The 19377-nt window shown below is 50.8% G+C and overlaps 1 protein-coding gene across 3 annotated transcripts in view; it reads left to right on the forward strand.

Annotated features, from left to right (window-relative positions):
• Nucleotides 1–19377, forward strand: part of GSE1 (Gse1 coiled-coil protein) — a 352546-nt gene that overhangs the window by 56158 nt on the left and 277011 nt on the right. Inside the window, exon 1 of one of the 3 annotated variants that reach the window (XM_075576449.1) lies at nt 16680–16753. The exons of the other annotated variants lie outside the window; for them this stretch is intronic. Within the exon in view, the coding sequence (XP_075432564.1) occupies nt 16727–16753 (27 nt within the window). The 5' untranslated portion in view covers nt 16680–16726. Of the gene's footprint in view, nt 1–16679; nt 16754–19377 lie in introns of those variants that run through there. 3 annotated transcript variants of the gene reach the window in all.

Genomic DNA, 19377 nt, shown 5'->3' on the forward strand with positions numbered 1-19377 from the left:
CCCCTTCTCCCCCTCTCCCCCCTCTCCCCCTCCCTCTCCCCCTTCTCCCCCTCCCTCTCCTCCCCTCCTCTCCCCCCTCCCCTTCTCCCCCTCTCCCCCCTCTCCCCCTCCCTCTCCCCCTTCTCCCCCTCCCTCTCCTCCTCTCCCCCCTCTCCCCCTTCTCCCCCTCCTTCTCCCCCCCTCCTGCTCTCCCCCTCCCTCTCCCCCTTCTCCCCTCCCCTTCTCCCCCTCCTTCTCCCCCTCCTTCTCCCCCTCCCTCTCTCCCTCTCCCCCTTCTCCCCCTCCCTCTCCTCCTCTCCCCCTCCGCGGCTGGTTGTGCATGTGCATGCATCCTCTTGTGTAACCCGCAGGCTCCTTGCGGATTAGGTGATGCTGTTAGATGTGCATTGATGCAATAAGGGCTGTGATTGACAGTCAGAATGAGGTCCCTGTCCCCTGAGACCTCCGATCTCCTGCCATCTCTCTCAGGCAGATTTGTCACCACGCTGCAGGTCTTCTCCTTTCTTGGCAGGAAATCTGACAAACATTACGCTGAGGACAGAAAATGACAACTCAACAGCTGTCTGGTAATCTGGCTTCCAGATGTGCTGGGAACTTGTCCCCCTGTAGACAAACACAAACACAACACACCTTTTTAAACCGTGGCAAACACATGCATACTCCTACACACAACAGCATGGTGCCACATTGTTTTAATCAGGGTTTCAGGATATCCCTGCTTCAGCACAAGTGGCTCAATCAGTGGATCATTTAAGATCATCTAAAAGCAGCAGTCCAAGCTGCCGTTTTAACATTTTAATTTTTTTCCCTCTAATATGCGCATCAATTCAATCAACACATTGATAAGTAATTAGCTAAGTTGCAGATCGATCCGTTCTCTTGTGATCAATCGACGAAGATTCAGCTCGGGGGTTCACTAAATGGCTGTCAATGCAGCAGAAGAGGACCAAAGATGCAAAGTTCTGTGGGGAAGATCATGTGACCAGGCAGTCACTAGATATAATTGGTTCACTGCTAGAGAGAGGGCAGGGATCAAAACGGGGTATGCCAGAGCCTGTTTCAGAAGAGGAAGGTGATGTGTCATGGTAAATAGTTGCTATAGAAACAAAAAATGCTTGTTACATTTTAATACATTAAAAATGTAATTCAGAGTTGTTAAAAAAAAAAAAAACACCTATTGCAGACGGAAGTACTGAGGGAACCTAGTTCGAATTTCGGAGCAAGCTTCTTATGTAAGGTTGCCAGGTGTACAGTATTGAACTGGACTGCCCTGTAGTTGGACACTGTCCAGTAAACAATTAGAGGTAATACTGGACATGTATGTGTCCGGTATTACCTCTCTGGACATAGTGACCTGACCGGCTTGGGGGGGGGGGAGGGGGGCTGCACTGTGTGTGCTTATTTGCATTTTATTACCCAGACTCCCTGGCTGCAGTGGAAGCATGGTATGCTGAGGGACAATGGGGAAAGGAAGATTTGTGGACCTGTCTGCTCACAAGAGATATTTTTATTTGCTCTATTTAGGATCAAACTTAGGGGACATTGCGTTGGGGCCACACAATGCAGTCTGGGTCCCCTGCGCCCGTCACAGGTCCACACAGAGCTGAATCCGACACTAAAGACGCAGCCTTTCACATGACGACGGCTCTGTGCGTCACGCTTCCTGGCTAGCGATGCTTGTTAGGCCTGAAACTGGGAAGCAAATAGTCTCAGGCAGCAGGGATGAGGGACGGTGATTTGCATGCTACGGCCAATCCCTGGGGACCTTCGTTAGCTCCGCGTGGCGAAGGATTCTCGGCCCGGCACCGTTAATAATAAATGAAAGAGCTTGTGTCACGTAACATGTCCCAACACACAAAGAACACGCTTAACCCCTGTTTAGTTGTGAAGAGAGCCTGGCCCCGCAGCTCAACAGCACATCGATACATTAATCAGCACTTCTACTTCAATCGCTGTAAAGGGCTATTATATAGGGAGATGTCATTGTGTGTTTATCCAGGCGCGTCCCTAGAACCAGGCCTCTCCGGCAGGGAAGGGTCCACGTGCCTGAATCGGTGGCATTGGTGGCTAAGATCTTCCTTGCATCCTCTGGCAGGGCCAGTAATACATTGCAAGGAAACGCATTGTTTGCAGAGTCTGCCCTACATAGTCCCGGCTCTCAAACAGCCATCAGAGAAGCAGACGCGAGCTGGCACATAAGCACGCCACGAGTGCCACTGATATAACTTTGTCCCTAGCACATCCCTCCTACATACAGACGCTTGTGCAGCTGAAGCAGCTCAGTGGTATTCAGCAGTGAAGACGAGCACAATGGATTGGATGTCCCAAACTTTTCCTTGTGCAACACATGTATGTAGCACCCGTGATAATTTTTGCCCTGGTCCCTGCAGGCAGTGTAAGGGTTACTTCCCTACAGGCCCTAGCTGCTACAAAGTTGTGCCTTTAATGTTGCACTTTAAAGGTTAGTGGCTGGCTCTGCCTGGCTGCTAGAAGGGTCACCTGACATGAGGTGATCCTGTTAGCCTATCCTTAATCTGCCCAGTAACTGGGGTGGGGTTTATATACCTCCCATGTTTATATAAAGGGCAGGGTGATGTTCTATCCTCAGACCCCAGGGACGATATCCCAAAACCACCAGGTTCCCAGGAGGACCAGAGGAGGGGACCGCAATTGGAAATATGTTCAAGGTAGTAATCCTTTCATTGTTTTGTAAGGATACTGGCGGTCCAGGCCCCCAAAGGGGCGGCCTGTGTTTTGATGAATTATTATAATCAATTATTATTCAGATGAACCAATCTGTAGTTCAAGAAATGTGCCTCTCCATGAATGTGCTGTAATGCATGTGAAGAAGAAGTCCTGCTGTTGAATAAATGTTTTAAAAGTTCTTGGCGCCCCTTTTTCCTGCTCTTTGCCAAAAGCCAGCACAGATCCACGAGTACCCCTGAGAAGAACCAAGGTAATTGTACAGTTTAAAAAGACAGTAAAGGCACTTGGGGCTGTTTCTGTCTTCATCTGTTCTGTTTTTGCGTGTACACCTTAGGCGGCGTCCATGCTACCGAAGACTGCGCGGAGGTGTGCCCATAGACCGCGCGGGCGTCAGCAGGAGGGGGGCGCGCGGTGCGCGTGGAATCCGTTCAAACTGATTCCTCGGCGTGACGGGCAGGTCACGTGAGCGGTCCGCCCAACGAGGGCGAACCCGCTCCGTGATGTCACAGACACGCCCCCCACAGCGCGTCTACCTTGTTCACAAAACGTTCCCGCTTCACGCGGGTGACGTGCGCGCGGTCGAAGGCTGTATGGACGCAACCTTAGCCTTCATGCTGGAGAGGTTGATAGAGGCGTTACATGTATAGAAACACTGGCTCGATCAAAGAAAATGATCCTTTTTCTCATTGGCTTATTTTTCTTGGCTACATCTTTCCTTAGAAGTTATTTGCGATGGGATTCATGTCTCTGTATATGGTTTATTTAGACATGTCTTTCTCTCGTTCACCCTGTTATACACAATACGCGTTGTATATATGGTGCCAGGGGCTCTGCTATATGAGAATGGACATCATTATGAGAATATGGAAATCTGCATAAAGAATTCTCCATCCCGCCATTGGTCAGACAGTGGCCCCTGAAAGGCTCTCTCGGCCAGGAAATAATGGAGGGGCGGAATGGGGCAGGATAAAGCCGCCGCAGGTGGGTTGTTACCTGAAACCGCTGCTCACGGATGGGGTTTCACTTTTGCCCTCTGCTAATCTATCTGAGCCAGGGCCGGATCACGTTGCTGACACGGGATTGAACTGTGATTTTTTTTTTTTTAATAGGGTCTTGCAACCTAGTGCAAGTCTCTTGCGGGATTAAGGAATGTCCGTTAAACCTTTAACCCTGGTCATCGTTTTATAGGCAAAGAATGTCGGCTGAAGCACCTGGTCCCTGGTCTTATGTAGTCCTGGCAGCATTCAAAGATATGACGAGGATGTTTTGTTTGAAGTTCGGGTAAAATGAGGGGGTTCGCACCACACCACATATTCATTGAGTACCTAGGTGACTGACCCTCTGATTGAGCCATCTGTGCTGAAGCAGGGACTGATTGAGCTACCAGTCCTGAAGCTGGGACTGAATGAGCCACCTGTACTGAAGCAGGTATATCCTCACAACCTGACCTGTTGGAGGGATTGAGGACTAGAGATGAGCCCCCCCCCCCCTGTGCATTGGGACCACCAAGTTGTTTTGCACATATCTGCTGTGTCATTTCTCTGCTAATCTGTCTCGACAATTAGTGTCTTTCTGCTTGGCACAAGCCTGGAGCTGGCGCGCCCTATTTTAACGTCGCGGTAGGCGCCTGTAACTACCCACACACTTAGCCTCCTGCTGCTTTGCAAGCTCCTCCCTTCCTGTGACATCACACGGGTTAACGCCACTCCCACAACGCCTGTTACGCTCTGTATTCCCCCGTTATAGCGGCGGTGCAGGACACAGCACTTGGAGGCTAATAAGACAAAACGCGGCTGTTATTTGTATCAGTTAATGTGTGACGCCTGATTAAAGAAGCTGTTCTCATGCTCACAGGAAGTTTGATGCTGTTCCTGTAACATAGTTAGAGAAAATTAAATCCAGTGCAACTACTCTGCTTCATGTTCCACCCATGAAAAGACCCAATTAATCATTGTTAATTTAATCCAATGTGACACGCAGCCTCACGACCAAGATCAGGCTCAATTTATCCCTCCTACTAAGGGCCAATGCAATCAGCAGCATGAAAGGACAAAATCCATCACTGCCTTAAGCACGGGCTTTCACCCTCTCTAGTGCTGCAAGCGTAATGAATGGAGAGGCAATTAATAGTGCAATGTTTAAAGGCGCGTTCTAGATTTGGGGTGAGCATTAAACAGTGATGCTGACCCTTTAATCTGCTTGCCACCGCTTCTTAAAAACATACAGCCGTAATCACCATGCATTGACTGTCAAGCTGCCGTCACAGTACGTAAGGCTTGTCCTTCCGTTACTGTGGGGGTTCCTGGCATTTTGGGGTGGGATCGAGGACTTTTAGGCTAGGGCAACTTTAGGCTAGGTTCATTTCTATAATAAACTGCATTTTTTAAAATAAACGTCTTCTCTGTTTTGCGATATGTTGCAGTAGGGTAATTTTGCGCTTCAAGACCTTCCTGTAAGGATCAATAGGATTATATAGCACTGTAGGTGTTGGATATGTAATTAAAGGTTGGCCACAGGGCATAATTGAAGTCAGCAAATTGCTTAGGGGGTCTCCTACCTCCCACTGAAGCGCCTATGTATGAAGCCATATTGTGCCCTAAATCTGTGGCTAAGGCTACGCTTATAGTGACGGCGACATCAGGCTACGGTCGCTGGAAAAATCAAATTGGGATGCATGCATGCGTGCGCTTATAGTAAGCGCGACGGCAGCAATGCATTTGTTTTGACGTGACGTTGCGTCAACGGCACTATAAGCGCAGCCTAAGAGACACGTATAAAATGCACCTCTTTAAAACACAAGGCCTTCATTCATTGCGTTATTTTGCTATACCAACTTGACAGCTTTCGGAAGGTTTCCCTGTACTGGTACTTATAGGTTTTACCTATAGGGATCCTGAATGCTGCAGACATTGGGGGTGATGAATCAAGGCAAAAACGGAGTAAAATTGACGCACGTTGCATCATTCTCTTGCTTCTCTTTGCGTATTTGTATCGAGGTCTTTGCGTCATGTCCGTATCTTTCATTTGCGTCAAACACATCAGGCCCGGGGCAGAGGTGGCGTAAATTTTTCCGGACAAGAAATTGGGTCAAATGTAGGGTACACTTTATTACATTGGACTCAAATGCGAGCAGAAAATGGGGCAAGAGGTCAAAACAAACGTCTACGCGTCTTTCTTTACATTGATTGTCCTGGAACAGGATTGTTCATTTCTGCCCCCCCCCTACCCCCACCCCCCCCTTTGCAGCTCTGCCTGCTAGCCCTTTATATTTGGTTGTATGCTTTCCCTGCATCTGTGACTCCCAGTGCATGTGGGAATTGATACATTTATGATACTTTCCTCTCTCCAGTCTGCTAGTAGCTGGTTGCCCTGGCAACATCTCTAGTCCTCCAAGATAAAATGGACTTTTCCATACTCCCCTGTCTGTATTCACAGGTAGTTTGGTCCTCAGGCTATTCCTGTGCGACAGTTGTGACATGCTTCCTTTTCCAGCCTAAGCAGGCTGAGTGAGTACCTCTTATGCTTCCACCCTCTGGCAAGGCCATTCCGTTTTTACCTTCCTCTAACTGAAAAGCACCATCACCCTTGAGAAGCACTCTCTCACCACACCATACCATCTACAAGTGCCTTTATATGTCTGATGCTTTCCCAATAAAGTTAAGAAAATATAAAGGGACTTGGTGTGCTTTAAAAAGGGTACGAGTTAAAGCTATCTAGCCTCATCCACATCCTACACATGGCCCTGGTTCCAGAATATTGATGCATCTTCCCCCCATACTATTCTTTGGGGAAGGATGAGAGAGCCAGTGGTGGCCCCAAAATCTGCTTGAAAAAAAACTAGCGTGTCGTTGGCGACGGAACTATAAGCACAGCCTTAGGGTCATTTAGTTAACCCTTTGGCCAAAGGGCTATAAGCCTGCAGCCACTTCACGGCATGACCAATTGCACTATACGTTTTATATATAAAAACGGCTAATTGGGGAGTAGGGCAGGGCGAGCTTTAAACGCTGGGGAGGAGGGGCACACCTCCAAGCAACAACAGTTACATTAACCCAGCAAGCTCCAGAACCTCAAAACCCACCCTCACATCATATATACAGCATATATAGTAGTGTCAAAAAGCAGTGCTTCTGAGCGTGTCTGTGTCTGTGTTATGTTAAAGCTGCAGACCAAGCAATATCCTACATGCGTTTAAAAAAAAAAATCAGTTCTGTACTTTCTTTTTTTAAATCAACTCTGAATCACATTTTTATGTATTATAATGTAACAAGCATTTTTATGATCCTATAGCAACCATTTACAACGTCACATCCCCTTCCTCTTCTGAAACAGGCTCTGGCACACCCCTTTTTGAGCCCTGCCCTCTCTAGCAGTGCACCAATTGTATCTAGTGACTGCCTGGTCACACGATCTTCCCCACAGAACTTTGGATCTTTGGTCCTCTTCTGCTGCACTGACAGCCATTTAGTGAACCCCCGAGCCGAATCTTTGCCGATCGATCACAGGAGAACGGATTGATCGGCAACTTTGCTAATTATCATTGTGTGGATTGTATTGATGCACATACTAAAGGGATAAAAAACAAAACGTCAGCTTGGACAGCAGCTTTAAAAGCACCATAGCCCACACAAGTTAATTTTTTTAATGCATATAAACCCCTCACTGATGGCACGGTATCTGGAGTGTTACCTCATGCAATTCCTTTGTACAGATTAAGAAAGGGACAAAGGACGTTCACTTTACAGAATACTGGAAAGACCAACATTGAATCATGCATCCCAATGTCTCTTGTGCCCCAAGCCTTTCAAAGATATGAAACTATAGACACGTATTGGAGCAGTTCAGGGGTCAGGAAATTGCCTTATATTTGAGTGAACATGGTTTGAGTCTCACTGCCATGTCACTGGTGATCTTGGGCAAATCGCATTGTCTCCTTCTGCCAGAGGCATCAATAATAGCTTGTAAGCTCTTCGGGACAGGAAAGCATTATGCTGGTAAAATTCTAAATATACAACACTGTATAGATTGTGAGTGCTACATAAAACAATTACTTTGGCTATTATTAACAGGGAACGGCCACTTGGTCCATCCAATCGGTCCATTTTCCTAGCAGTTGTGAAGCTTCAGAACCTATTCATACATTTTTTCCATGATAAGGACACCCATTATTTATCTAATCTAACCCGCCTTCAATTCTTCACCTTGTATTAACCTTCATAACATGTTTTATATGGATGTTCCCTGGACCTTCGTCTCCCTCCCTTGAGGCTATCGCCTGCCGACCTCTGAGCATGACCTCTTGTTTAGCCTTCCGATCGCTCCTGTGCTGATCCCCTTGATGCATTTTACAGTTTGTATTTATTTTTTTATCATGACGCCAGCGTCTCTCCTTTCTACCAGACAGGAAGACGCAGGGATAAAAACATTGGGATTCTGAAAGGAAGCAGAAAAACAAATGGCATGACTATTGTGTTTTTATTGATGTAAGATAATCAGAGAACGAGGACCTAGTCTTGTGCATAAAGGGGAATCAGGGATATAGGCAAACTAAACTTTGTGTAGTTGAACTAAGGTTTACAAACCTTTTTGCTGGGAAAACACACACAGGTAATATCACCCTTTGAAGCCGGAGCAGGGAAGTGTTAAACTCCTCTCACATCTCCAGGAATCATGGACTCCTTTCCCTAGGGTCATTTCATGGGCTGATGCATCCAAGACATCTATTCTAATCAGTCAACACCATTACCAAAACAAACCGGCACTGGTAGTTTTGGGGGTTTCCAGGTATGGAAATACAGAATTCCCCTTCCAAATACAAAGTGCATCTCCATCCTTGGTATGGTTCAGCAGTCCGGTATTTGCCTCACCCATGGTACAGGTGGAGACATATGCAAATTCTAGGGCAGTGAGAAGCATGAGGGTGCAACAGGAATACAATACTTGTAGCCAGTTGGTTGGAAGCTGGTTGCAGTTTGCATAGCTTGCTGTTTTTATCTGAATTCCCAGGCAGCTGGTTCTTGTGACTGTAATTCTGAGTTGTAGAGGTTGTGGACCAGATTGACGTGCTGTTTTCAAACCAATACTTAAAGCTTCAACTGTAGCAGATCCTCGATGGTCTTATATCCAACTGTGTAGTGGATGCCAATCTGAAGATTATACGGTGTGTCTATCACAGGTACAGCATCTTATTGTAATGTTCTTTTTATTTTCATATTCAGGATTAGACATTATTGGCCTTAACACAACTAAGGATATGTTAGAGTAAGCGTTGAAGCTCATCTGAAAGTGCCAGCTGCTTGTGACATCCAACAAGTCAACTTATGTCCTCATGCTCCGGCACCACAGAATTAGCACGGATCCCCTGTGAGTGTAAATTCTGTTTTATTGTGCTGTGAACTTTTCAGTTCTATCTATCTATCTATCTATCTATCTATCTATCTATCTATCTATCTATCTATCTATCTATCTATCTATCTATCTTATCTATCAGATTGTAACTATTTATCTCAGGGAGAAAGTAAGGAACTATATAGTAGGCTTTAGTAAGGAGTGGTAAAAAGATTAGAAGCCCTAATGATCATTGAGTGGGTCATATTGTTGTGTGCTAGCTGGTCATTTATTTGACTGATTGACCGCATGTTAAATCCGCGAGTTCCGAAGGGATGTGCAATGCCTGGTAAAGCCATGTGGTGCTGGCTGCTCTGGCACGGGCGTATTCAATGTGAAATCCTGAAATGATATGTAAGGACATTGTTGGTCAATCTTTGTGACATCTTTCAGTGGATGGTGTTCAGTGATTGTGTTTATGCACCAGGCTTTCCGTAGCTTCACTGCGGGAGACTTCCAGGTCTCTCCAGACTTCTCCAAGGTACAGATAAGTTTGAGGGCTCCTGAGGAAAAAGCTGAGCCAGTGGTGGGTACACACACATCCCTGAATTATTTGTACATGGCGGGTTTAGCGCCTTTTTGATTCATTCACCAAAGAATAGTTCACATACACACCACACTAAGTACTAATCTGTTGGTTTATACCAGTCCTCCCAGTGATGTCTACCCAATGACAACCATTTGCTCCCAAAGTACTCCATTATACACCCCCATAGTTTTTAAAGAACATCTTACACCCAACCAACGCCTAATGCCATGCGTCTGCCATTCACCAGATTGTCAACAGATTACATGCTAACACAAATAAATGATGTACTCGGAGAGTGATAACATTGGCATTTTTCCAAAGAGAGGAAACTGTGGTAGGAAAGGTAATGAGGTCAAAAATAATTCCAATTCTTACAGCCCGACTTTTGTCAGTCCTTTTGTTCGTGTTCTGAATAAGCGCTGTCCTTTCTTCCTAAAGAGCCATCTCTCCCTTCACTGCTGCTGCTTTCCTTTTCCACAATTACTGCACATTTTATATACTCGGGGAGCCCAGCAGACCGTGGAACTAACCAATGTTCCCTTTATATTTGTAAACGGAGCGCATTCATGTCTCGGCTAATTCATTGTTCCTGAAATCTTGGATGGCTGATGTTCCCTGAGATTAGTACTGAGAATCAATGGGAAACAAATTACTCGGACCAAACACAAGCTATTTCTCTGCTTAATGCAGCTCTGGCTGGAGCAGTGTTCAGAAGGATGGATATCACATGAGGGAGCTAAAGGGGTAGTAGCTTCTTTGCTTTGTTAGTTCATGGTGACGTGCTGGGAGCAGCACTCGACTATAAAGGGTGTGAGATGATGGTGGATGAAGCCAGGGCAGGGGTAGCCAACTCCAGTCCTCAAAGGCCATCAACAGGTCAGGTTTTCTGGATATCCCTTCTTCAGCACAGGTGGCTCAATCAGTGGCTCAGTTAGCCACCTGTGCTGAAGCAGGGATATTCTAGAAACCTGACCTGTTGGTGGGCCTTGACGACTGGAGTTGGCAACTTCTGAACTAAGGCGACAAAGTGATCCTAAATGCCAGGGACAGGTTTAACCATTCCTGGATTTATACCTCCCATCCCATGAGATGTTCAAAGAGCTGCAAAACCAGGACTTGGCAAGTCTGCCCATAGCAGCCAGGATTAGGTAAGAACACCGGGGAAAATACAATATATTCAATCTATTAGCAAGCACGCCAGGTCTATTACGGCAAAGCAAAAAAAATAACAACGTATTGGAAGAAAATCAAATGTTTTGGCCTTTTTCCTGCGAGCCAAAATGTTGATATTTTTTCAGAATAATCACATTTTTGCTTTATTACAAGACCTCGTGTGCCTGCTTCTCTCCTAAGAGGCACATGATTTTGTACGGAGAACCTAGAAACCACAGACTGGGTGGGACCCGTGGGGTAGCCTGTGAGTGTCGCAGGACAAGCGTGCCTTGCTGCCGCAGGTCTCCACGACATCACGGCCCTACACGTGGTTTGGCCGACTTTCCAGGCTGGAGAGTCTAGTGTGGAGCCACAAGCTGCACCTCTGTCCCAGCGTCTCCCCACAACGCCCACCACAAGCTGCACCTCTGTCCCAGCGTCTCCCCACAACGCCCACCACAAGCTGCACCTCTGTCCCAGCGTCTCCCCACAACGCCCACCACAAGCTGCACCTCTGTCCCAGCGTCTCCCCACAACGCCCACCACAAGCTGCACCTCTGTCCCAGCGTCTCCCCACAACGCCCACCACAAGCTGCACCTCTGTCCCAGCGTCTCCCCACAACGCCCACCACAAGCTGCACCTCTGTCCCAGCGTCTCCCCACAACGCCCACCACAAGCTACACCTCTGTCCCAGCGTCTCCCCACAACGCCCACCACAAGGTGCACCTCTGTCCCAGCGTCTCCCCACAACGCCCACCACAAGCTGCACCTCTGTCCCAGCGTCTCCCCACAACGCCCACCACAAGCTGCACCTCTGTCCCAGCGTCTCCCCACAACGCCCACCACAAGCTGCACCCCTGTCCCAGCGTCTCCCCACAACGCCCACCACAAGCTGCACCTCTGTCCCAGCGTCTCCCCACAACGCCCACCACATGCTGTAGCTTCTTAGCCACACGCTAACAGGCCTGCTGGCATCCAGAGTGGTATAAAGCCTCCATGGTGGTTGGCGTACGCACAGTGACCTGGGGGGTGAAAACTTGACTGGTGCTCTCAGATTATTGGAATGAGGACATTGATTTAAAAAAATCTAATCAGCGTAGCGGTGTGGCAGAGAGCGTGTATTCCCGCCACGCGCCGTGGTACGCTTTGCACACCGTGCGAGATCGCGCCGAGGGCGGGATTCCTGTGTGCGCATCTTCAACCGGTTCCATTCTGGAGCAAATTGCACCACAAATAACTCCCAAAGAACAGTGTAGTGCAGGGGAAGGCCAACTCCAGTCCTCGAGGGCCACCAACAGGTCAAGTTTGCAGGGTATCCCTGCTTCAGCACAGGTGGCCGGACATTCTGGAAAAAACCTCTTATCTCAAAGTCCTGATTTTTTAAAAACTTTTCGACCCACTGTTCTGGCAATACATGAGTTAAACCGCTTCACTCTGCGCACCCGATGACACATTAAGTCACCAATGGACAGGAGGGTCGGAACCTGTCAGCTGCGTCACAATGACACCCTGACCTCCCACTGACCTCCCACTGACCTCCCTGCCCCACAGCATTAACCAGTGACCTGGTAATAGCTGCTGTCAATTGAAGCAGATTTAGAGCAGAAGTTTATGTTGTGTGAGCTTCTTAATCCTCACTCCCTAAGCCCCCTTACCCAACACACTGCAGGGATACCCCCCCCCCACACCCCCCTCCTTCAAGGATTAACCCAAAGCATCTCTGAGCAAGGGAATTAAGCTTCCTAAAGAGACACTATCCTTCTTTCACTGATTTTCACTCCCCCTTAATCCCCTCTCCTTGTCACCCTCTGTTCATCTCCTCGTTCCCATCTCTCTTATTTATTCTCACTATCTCAATTTTACCTGCACACGTTATTAATAATAATAATAATAATAATAATAGCTTTATTTCATATAGTTTATTTATTTATAAAATATTTTACCAGGAAGTAATACATTGAGAGTTACCTCTCGTTTTCAAGTATGTCCTGGGCACAGAGTTAAGACAAATAATACATGGTTACAAATACAGTTACATAAATGAACAGGGTATACATTATATACAAGACATTGCATGCACAGTTACAGATATTATAAATTATGGGCGTATGAAACAGTTACAGACCAGGTTTAAATGTGAGACAGCCTTAGATTTGAAAGAACTTAAACTGGTGGTGGATGTGAGAGTCTCTGGTAGGCTGTTCCAGTTTTGGGGTGCACGGTAAGAGAAGGAGGAACGTCCGGATACTTTGTTGAGCCTTGGGACCATGAACAGTCTTTTGGAGTCTGATCTCAGGTGATAGGTGCTGCATGTGGTAGGGGTGAGGAGCTTGTTCAGGTAGCTGGGTAGCTTGCCCAGAAAGAATTTAAAGGCAAGACAGGAAAGGTGAACTTTGCGCCTAGACCCTGGTGTTGACCAATCTAGTTCTTTGAGCATTTCGCAGTGATGGGTGTTGTAGTTGCATTGGAGAACAAAACGACAAATTGAATTGTAGAGGGTGTCAAGTTTGCTAAGGTGGGTTTGAGGTGCCGAGCCATATAACGCTTTTCTCCCAATGGAACTCGCGTCACAATTACCGTATAGCGCGGGGTACGCAGCATGCAGGGATTTGTACACAGTCCCGGCCCCTCAGAGCTTACAATCTATGTGTTTTTGGTGCCTGAAGCACAGGGAGATAATAAGACTGGCCCAAGGTCACTAGGTGCTGACCCCGGGATTTGAACCAGACTCCCCTGCTTCACACTCCGTGTCACTGTTTCCAGTCAGGGACTTTATTCACTGAGCCGCTCCTTCTCTCCACACGACATTTTCATGGAAGTATCCTGACTTTTACGGGTGATTATCTTTGAGATTGTGAGAGCACGGATTCTAACAATTAGCGTTCCTACCATCTATCGAGTGAGGCTCACTGCAAAGTAATGATGCAACGGGGACTATTTACGGCTTTCTATTTTTTAGGATGCTTCTTTCCTACTCTTTGCCTTTACACCCGCCCTCTTCACTCTCTTGTTTACTTTTTCTCTTCCCAATTACACTCCCAATCCCTTCCAGTCGGGTTCTCCCATCTTTCCTTCCCATTCTCTACTCTTCTCTTCCATCACCCACCATCACCCACCCTGCCTCTCCCCCATCTCTCCTTCCCATCCTCCACTCTTCACTTCCACACCCACCCTTGCCTCTCCCCCATCTCTCCTTCCCATCCTCCACTCTTCCCTTCCACACCCACCCTTGCCTCTCCCCCATCTCTCCTTCCCATCCTCCACTCTTCCCTTCCAACCCACCCATGCCTCTCCCCAACTCTCCTTCCCATACTCCACTCTTCCCTTTCATCACCCACCCTTGCCTCTCCCCCATCTCTCCTCATGCTCCACTCTTCCCTTCCATCACCCACCCTGCCTCTCCCCCATCTCTCCTCATGCTCCACTCTTCTCTTCCATCACCCACCTTGCCTCTCCCCATCTCTCCTTCCCATCCTCCACTCTTCCCTTCCATCACCCACCCTGCCTCTCCCCCATCTCTCCGTCCCATCCTCCACTCTTCCCTTCCATCACCCACCCTGCCTCTCGCCATCCTCCACTCTTCCCTTCCACACCCACCCTTGCCTCTCCCCCATCTCTCCGTAACATTTTCCACTCTTCCCTTCCATCACCCACCCTGCCTCTCCCCATCCTCCACTCTTCCCTTCCACACCCACCCTGCCTCTCCCCCATCTCTCCTTCCCATCCTCCACTCTTCCCTTCCACACCCACCCTTGCCTCTCCCCATCTCTCCTTCCCATCCTCCACTCTTCCCTTCAATCACCCACCCTGCCTCTCCACATCTCTCCTTCCCATCCTCCACTCTTCCCTTCCACACCCACCCTTGCCTCTCCCCATCTCTCCTTCCCATCCTCCACTCTTCCCTTCCACACCCACCCTTGCCTCTCTCCCATCTCTCCTTCCCATCCTCCACTCTTCCCTTCCATTACCCACCCTGCCTCTCCCCATCCTCCACTCTTCCCTTGCCTCTCCCCCATCTCTCCTTCCCATCCTCCACTCTTCCCTTCCACACCCACCCTTGCCTCTCCCCCATCTCTCCGTCCCATCCTCCACTCTTCCCTTCCATCACCCACCCTGCCTCTCCCCATCCTCCACTCTTCCCTTCCACACCCACCCTGCCTCTCCCCCATCTCTCCTTCCCATGCTCCACTCTTCCATTCCACACCCACCCTTGCCTCTCCCCATCTCTCCTTCCCATCCTCCACTCTTCCCTTCCACACCCACCCTTGCCTCTCCCCCATCTCTCCTTCCCATCCTCCACTCTTCCCTTCCACACCCACCCTTGCCTCTCCCCCATCTCTCCGTCCCATCCTCCACTCTTCCCTTCCATCACCCACCCTGCCTCTCCCCATCCTCCACTCTTCCCTTCCACACCCACCCTGCCTCTCCCCCATCTCTCCTTCCCATCCTCCACTCTTCCATTCCACACCCACCCTTGCCTCTCCCCCATCTCTCCTTCCCATCCTCCACTCTTCCCTTCCACACCCACCCTTGCCTCTCCCCCATCTCTCCTTCCCATCCTCCACTCTTCCCTTCCATCACCCAACCTGCCTCTCCCCCATCTCTCCTTCCCATCCTCCACTCTTCCCTTCCATCACCCACCCTTGCCTCTCCCCCATCTCTCCTTCCCATCCTCCACTCTTCCCTTCCATCACCCACCCTTGCCTCTCCCCCATCTCTCCTTCCCATCCTCCACTCTTCCCTTCCACACCCACCCTTGCCTCTCCCCATCTCTCCTTCCCATCCTCCACTCTTCCCTTCCATCACCCACCCTTGCCTGTCCCCCATCTCTCCTTCCCATCCTCCACTCTTCCCTTCCATCACCTACCCTTGCCTCTCCCCCATCTCTCCGTCCCATCCTCCACTCTTCCCTTCCACACCCACCATGCCTCTCCCCCATCTCTCCTTCCCATCCTCCACTCTTCCCTTCCATCACCTACCCTTGCCTCTCCCCCATCTCTCCACCCTCCCCTCTTATAGAGATCAGCTCTGGCTGGAAGGAGACGTGGCAGGGGTCATCTCTGCTCTTTGCACGTAAGCTGCCTAACCGCCTGTCTCTGTTAATCCTGCAGTCTGTCAGTCCTGCTTCCTTCACCAGAGGCTCCAAACACTTATTGCTTCTCTTACCCCTCAGAGCTGAGTGCTGGGATATTCCCCCATTGCTGCTTTATTTCGTAGTGTATTTTCTTGCACAGGGCACACGAGAGTTAATTTGACGGGACAATTCAGGGGTGCTCAACTCCAGTCCTCAAGACCCTCCAACAGGTCAGGTGTTAAGGATATCCCTGCTTCAGCACAGGTGGCTCAATCAGTGGCTCAGTCGAAGACTACGCCACTGATTGAGCCACCTGTGCTGAAGCAGAGATATCCTGAAAACCTGACCTGTTGGAGGGTCTTGAGGTCTGGTGTTCCCCCCCCCCCCCTGATATATTCGAAGTAGTTAGGGTTTTTTCTCCCGCTGGTGTGTTAAGGTACATCTGCACACTTAGCCGCACTCCTGGCGGCCTGTTAACTAAGCACTTTTAATACACTTATATATTTACATAATTTAATATTTTTAAGCTTGACATAAATGGTGACTTTTGGATGAAATAACAGGCGGATTGAAAGAGCCAGTGCTAACAGAGACTGACACATCCCAGAACCCTCTCTGCTTCACATTCTGTCCCTCTCTGGAACTTTTTGGTTGTAACGGGTTACCTGCTCGGTTTCAGTCCACCTGTTTACCAGCAAACTCTCTCTCAGATTTGAGACTTGAAGGGAGGGAGAGAATCCTCTTAATGCTGTGGATTATAGAGGATCACAGTAGAGGCTCCGGGAGAAGGGGATTACGGATATTGTAGGTAGAATAGATAGCACATGTTCTTTGCCTGGACACACACAAAGCTCTGTGCCGTGTATCATGTGCAGCGATGGTTTCTTATTGGCCTAAGGCACAGGTAGGAAACGCTGTGTTGTTTGTCTGAGTTCTGCCTATGGCAAGCTTTGGGGTTTTTGGCGTTCTCGTTCCCATACTTTTCATACTTGATGCAGGTTCTCCTGTCTCCCACAGGGGGAGGGGGGGGAGTGTTGGGGGGGGGGAGTGTTGGTGGGGGGGGGAGTGTTGGCGGGGGGGGGGTCAGCCTGGTATTGTTGTAGACCGATGTGTTAGGCACATCCTAGGGCAGTGGTTTGCAACCTTTTTTTGTTAAGGAACCCCAGAATTAGATTGTGAACCTCAACCCTGTCCCCCCATCTCTTGTGTCTCTCCTCTGTCTCTCGTCACCCCCCTCTCACTCCCTCCTTACGCTCTCTCCCCCTCTCACACACTCCCTCTCCCCGTCTCCAACTCTCCCCGTTATGCTCCCCCTCTCACACTCTCCCCCTTACACTCTCTCCCAGTCTCACACACTCCCCCTTACGCGCTCTCCCCCTCTCACACACTCCCCCTTACGCTCCCCCTCCCACTCTGTCCCTTACACTCTCTCTCCCCGTCTCGCACGCTCCGCCTTACACACAATCTCCCCCTTACGCGCCCTCTCTTACACACACACACACACACACGCACACCAATGTGCGTGGATAAAACCTTTTCTACAGTATTACACCATTTTGCTCCTTTTTCTATTTTTTTTTAGGATTGTATTCTTCTCCATAATATCTATTGCCAGCATATCCGAATTGATTAATCATATTGACATTTGATCATATATTGCCATTCCTATATTTTGCGCATATATCTTATACTATATTAGTGAAAGCACTGTATGCCTGCATGCCAGCCTGCCTGCCTGCCTGGATGTCCGGTGTCCCTAGGGGAAATCTGATTGGTCCCTTGGCCCGCCCCCGCACACCTCTCATTGGCCTGAGTCGGAGTGACGGGCCAAAGGACACAGGGACACAAACACACACACACAGGGACACACACAGGGACACACACAGGGACACACACAGGGACACACACAGGGACACACACAGGGACACACACAGGGACACACACACACCACACACAGGGACACACACACACAGAGGGACACACACACACAGGGACACACACACACACACAGGGACACACACACACAACCACACACCCACACAGGGACACACACACACACACACACAGTAGGGGGGAGGTGTACATTAGCAGCATGTATAACCCGGGGGGTGGGGCTCACATACCCACCGGTCCCGGAGCCTCCGCCTCTTCCTCCCCGAACATCAGCATCCACACCCCGCGCGCGCACCTCTTCCTCTCCCCGTGTTTCCCGCGCTTTCAGCCCCCCCCCCTCCTCCCCCCGGCGCCGCTACAGTCAGCGGGGGAGCGAGCGCCCGGGACACAGCGGGGGAGCGGCCACAACAAGCTGCCTCCCCGCCTCAGATCCACGTGGGACCTTCCGGACGGGTGAGTGAGCGGTCTTCACCTCCCCTCACCCCCCTTCACCCAACCCTCACCCCCTTCACCTCCCCTCACCCCCCTTCACCTCCCCTCCACCCCCTCCGGCGCCGCTACAGTCAGCGGAGGAGCGAGTGCCCGGGACACAGCGGGGGAGCGGCCACAACAAGCTGCCTCCCGCCTCAGATCCACGTGGGAGCTGCCGGACGGGCTGAGGGGAGCGGCCGGACGGCTGAGGGAGCGGTCCGGACGGGGTGAGTGAGCGGCCTTCACCTCCCCTCACCCACCCCTCACCTCCCCTCCCCCTTCCCCCCCCCCCCCTCCCCCCCCCCTCCCCCTTCCCCCCACACCTCCCCCCCCCTTCCCCCTTCCTCCCCCCCTTCCCCCTTCCTCCCCCCCTTCCTCCCCCCCTTCCCCTTCCTCCCCCACCACCTCCCTCCCCTTCCACCACTTCCCCCTCCCTCCCCCCACCCCCCCCTTCCCCTCCCCCCCTCCCCCCCTTTCCCCCCCTTTTCCCCGCCCCCCCCTCTCCCCCCTCCCTTCCCCCCCCTTCACCTCCCCCCCCTCTCCACACCCCCCCTTCACCTCCCCTCCACCCCCCCCTTTACCTCCCCTCCACCCCCCCACCCCCCTTCACCTCCCCTCCACACCCCCCCCTTCACCTCCCCTCCACCCCCACCCCCTTCACCTCCCCTCCACCCCCACCCCCCCTTCACCTCCCCTCCACCCCCCCCTTCACCTCCCCTCCACCACCCCCCTTCACCTCCCCTCCACCCCCCCCTTCACCTCCCTCCACCCCCCCTTCACCTCCCCTCCACCCCCCCTTCACCTCCCCTCCACCCTCACCCTCCTCCCCACCACCCCCCCTTCACCTCCCTCCCACCCCCCCCCCCCTTCACCTCCCCTCCACCCCCCCCTTCACCCCCTTCACCTCCCTCTCCACCCCCCCTTCACCCCCTCCCCCCCCCTCCCTCCCTCACCTCCCCCCCTTCGCACCACCTCCCCCCTTCCCACCACCCCCCCCCCTTCCCACCACCTCCTTCCCACCCCCTTCCCACCACTTCACCCCTCCTCCCCCACCTCTCCCCCCCCCTTCCCCCCTCCTCCCCACCACCTCCCCCCCCCTTCCCCCCTCCTCCCCACCCCCTCCCCCCTTCCACCACCTCCCCCCCCTTTCCACCACCTCCCCCC

Source organism: Ascaphus truei, chromosome 19, assembly GCF_040206685.1.
Source record: "Ascaphus truei isolate aAscTru1 chromosome 19, aAscTru1.hap1, whole genome shotgun sequence".
NCBI classification, from domain to species: domain Eukaryota; kingdom Metazoa; phylum Chordata; class Amphibia; order Anura; family Ascaphidae; genus Ascaphus; species Ascaphus truei.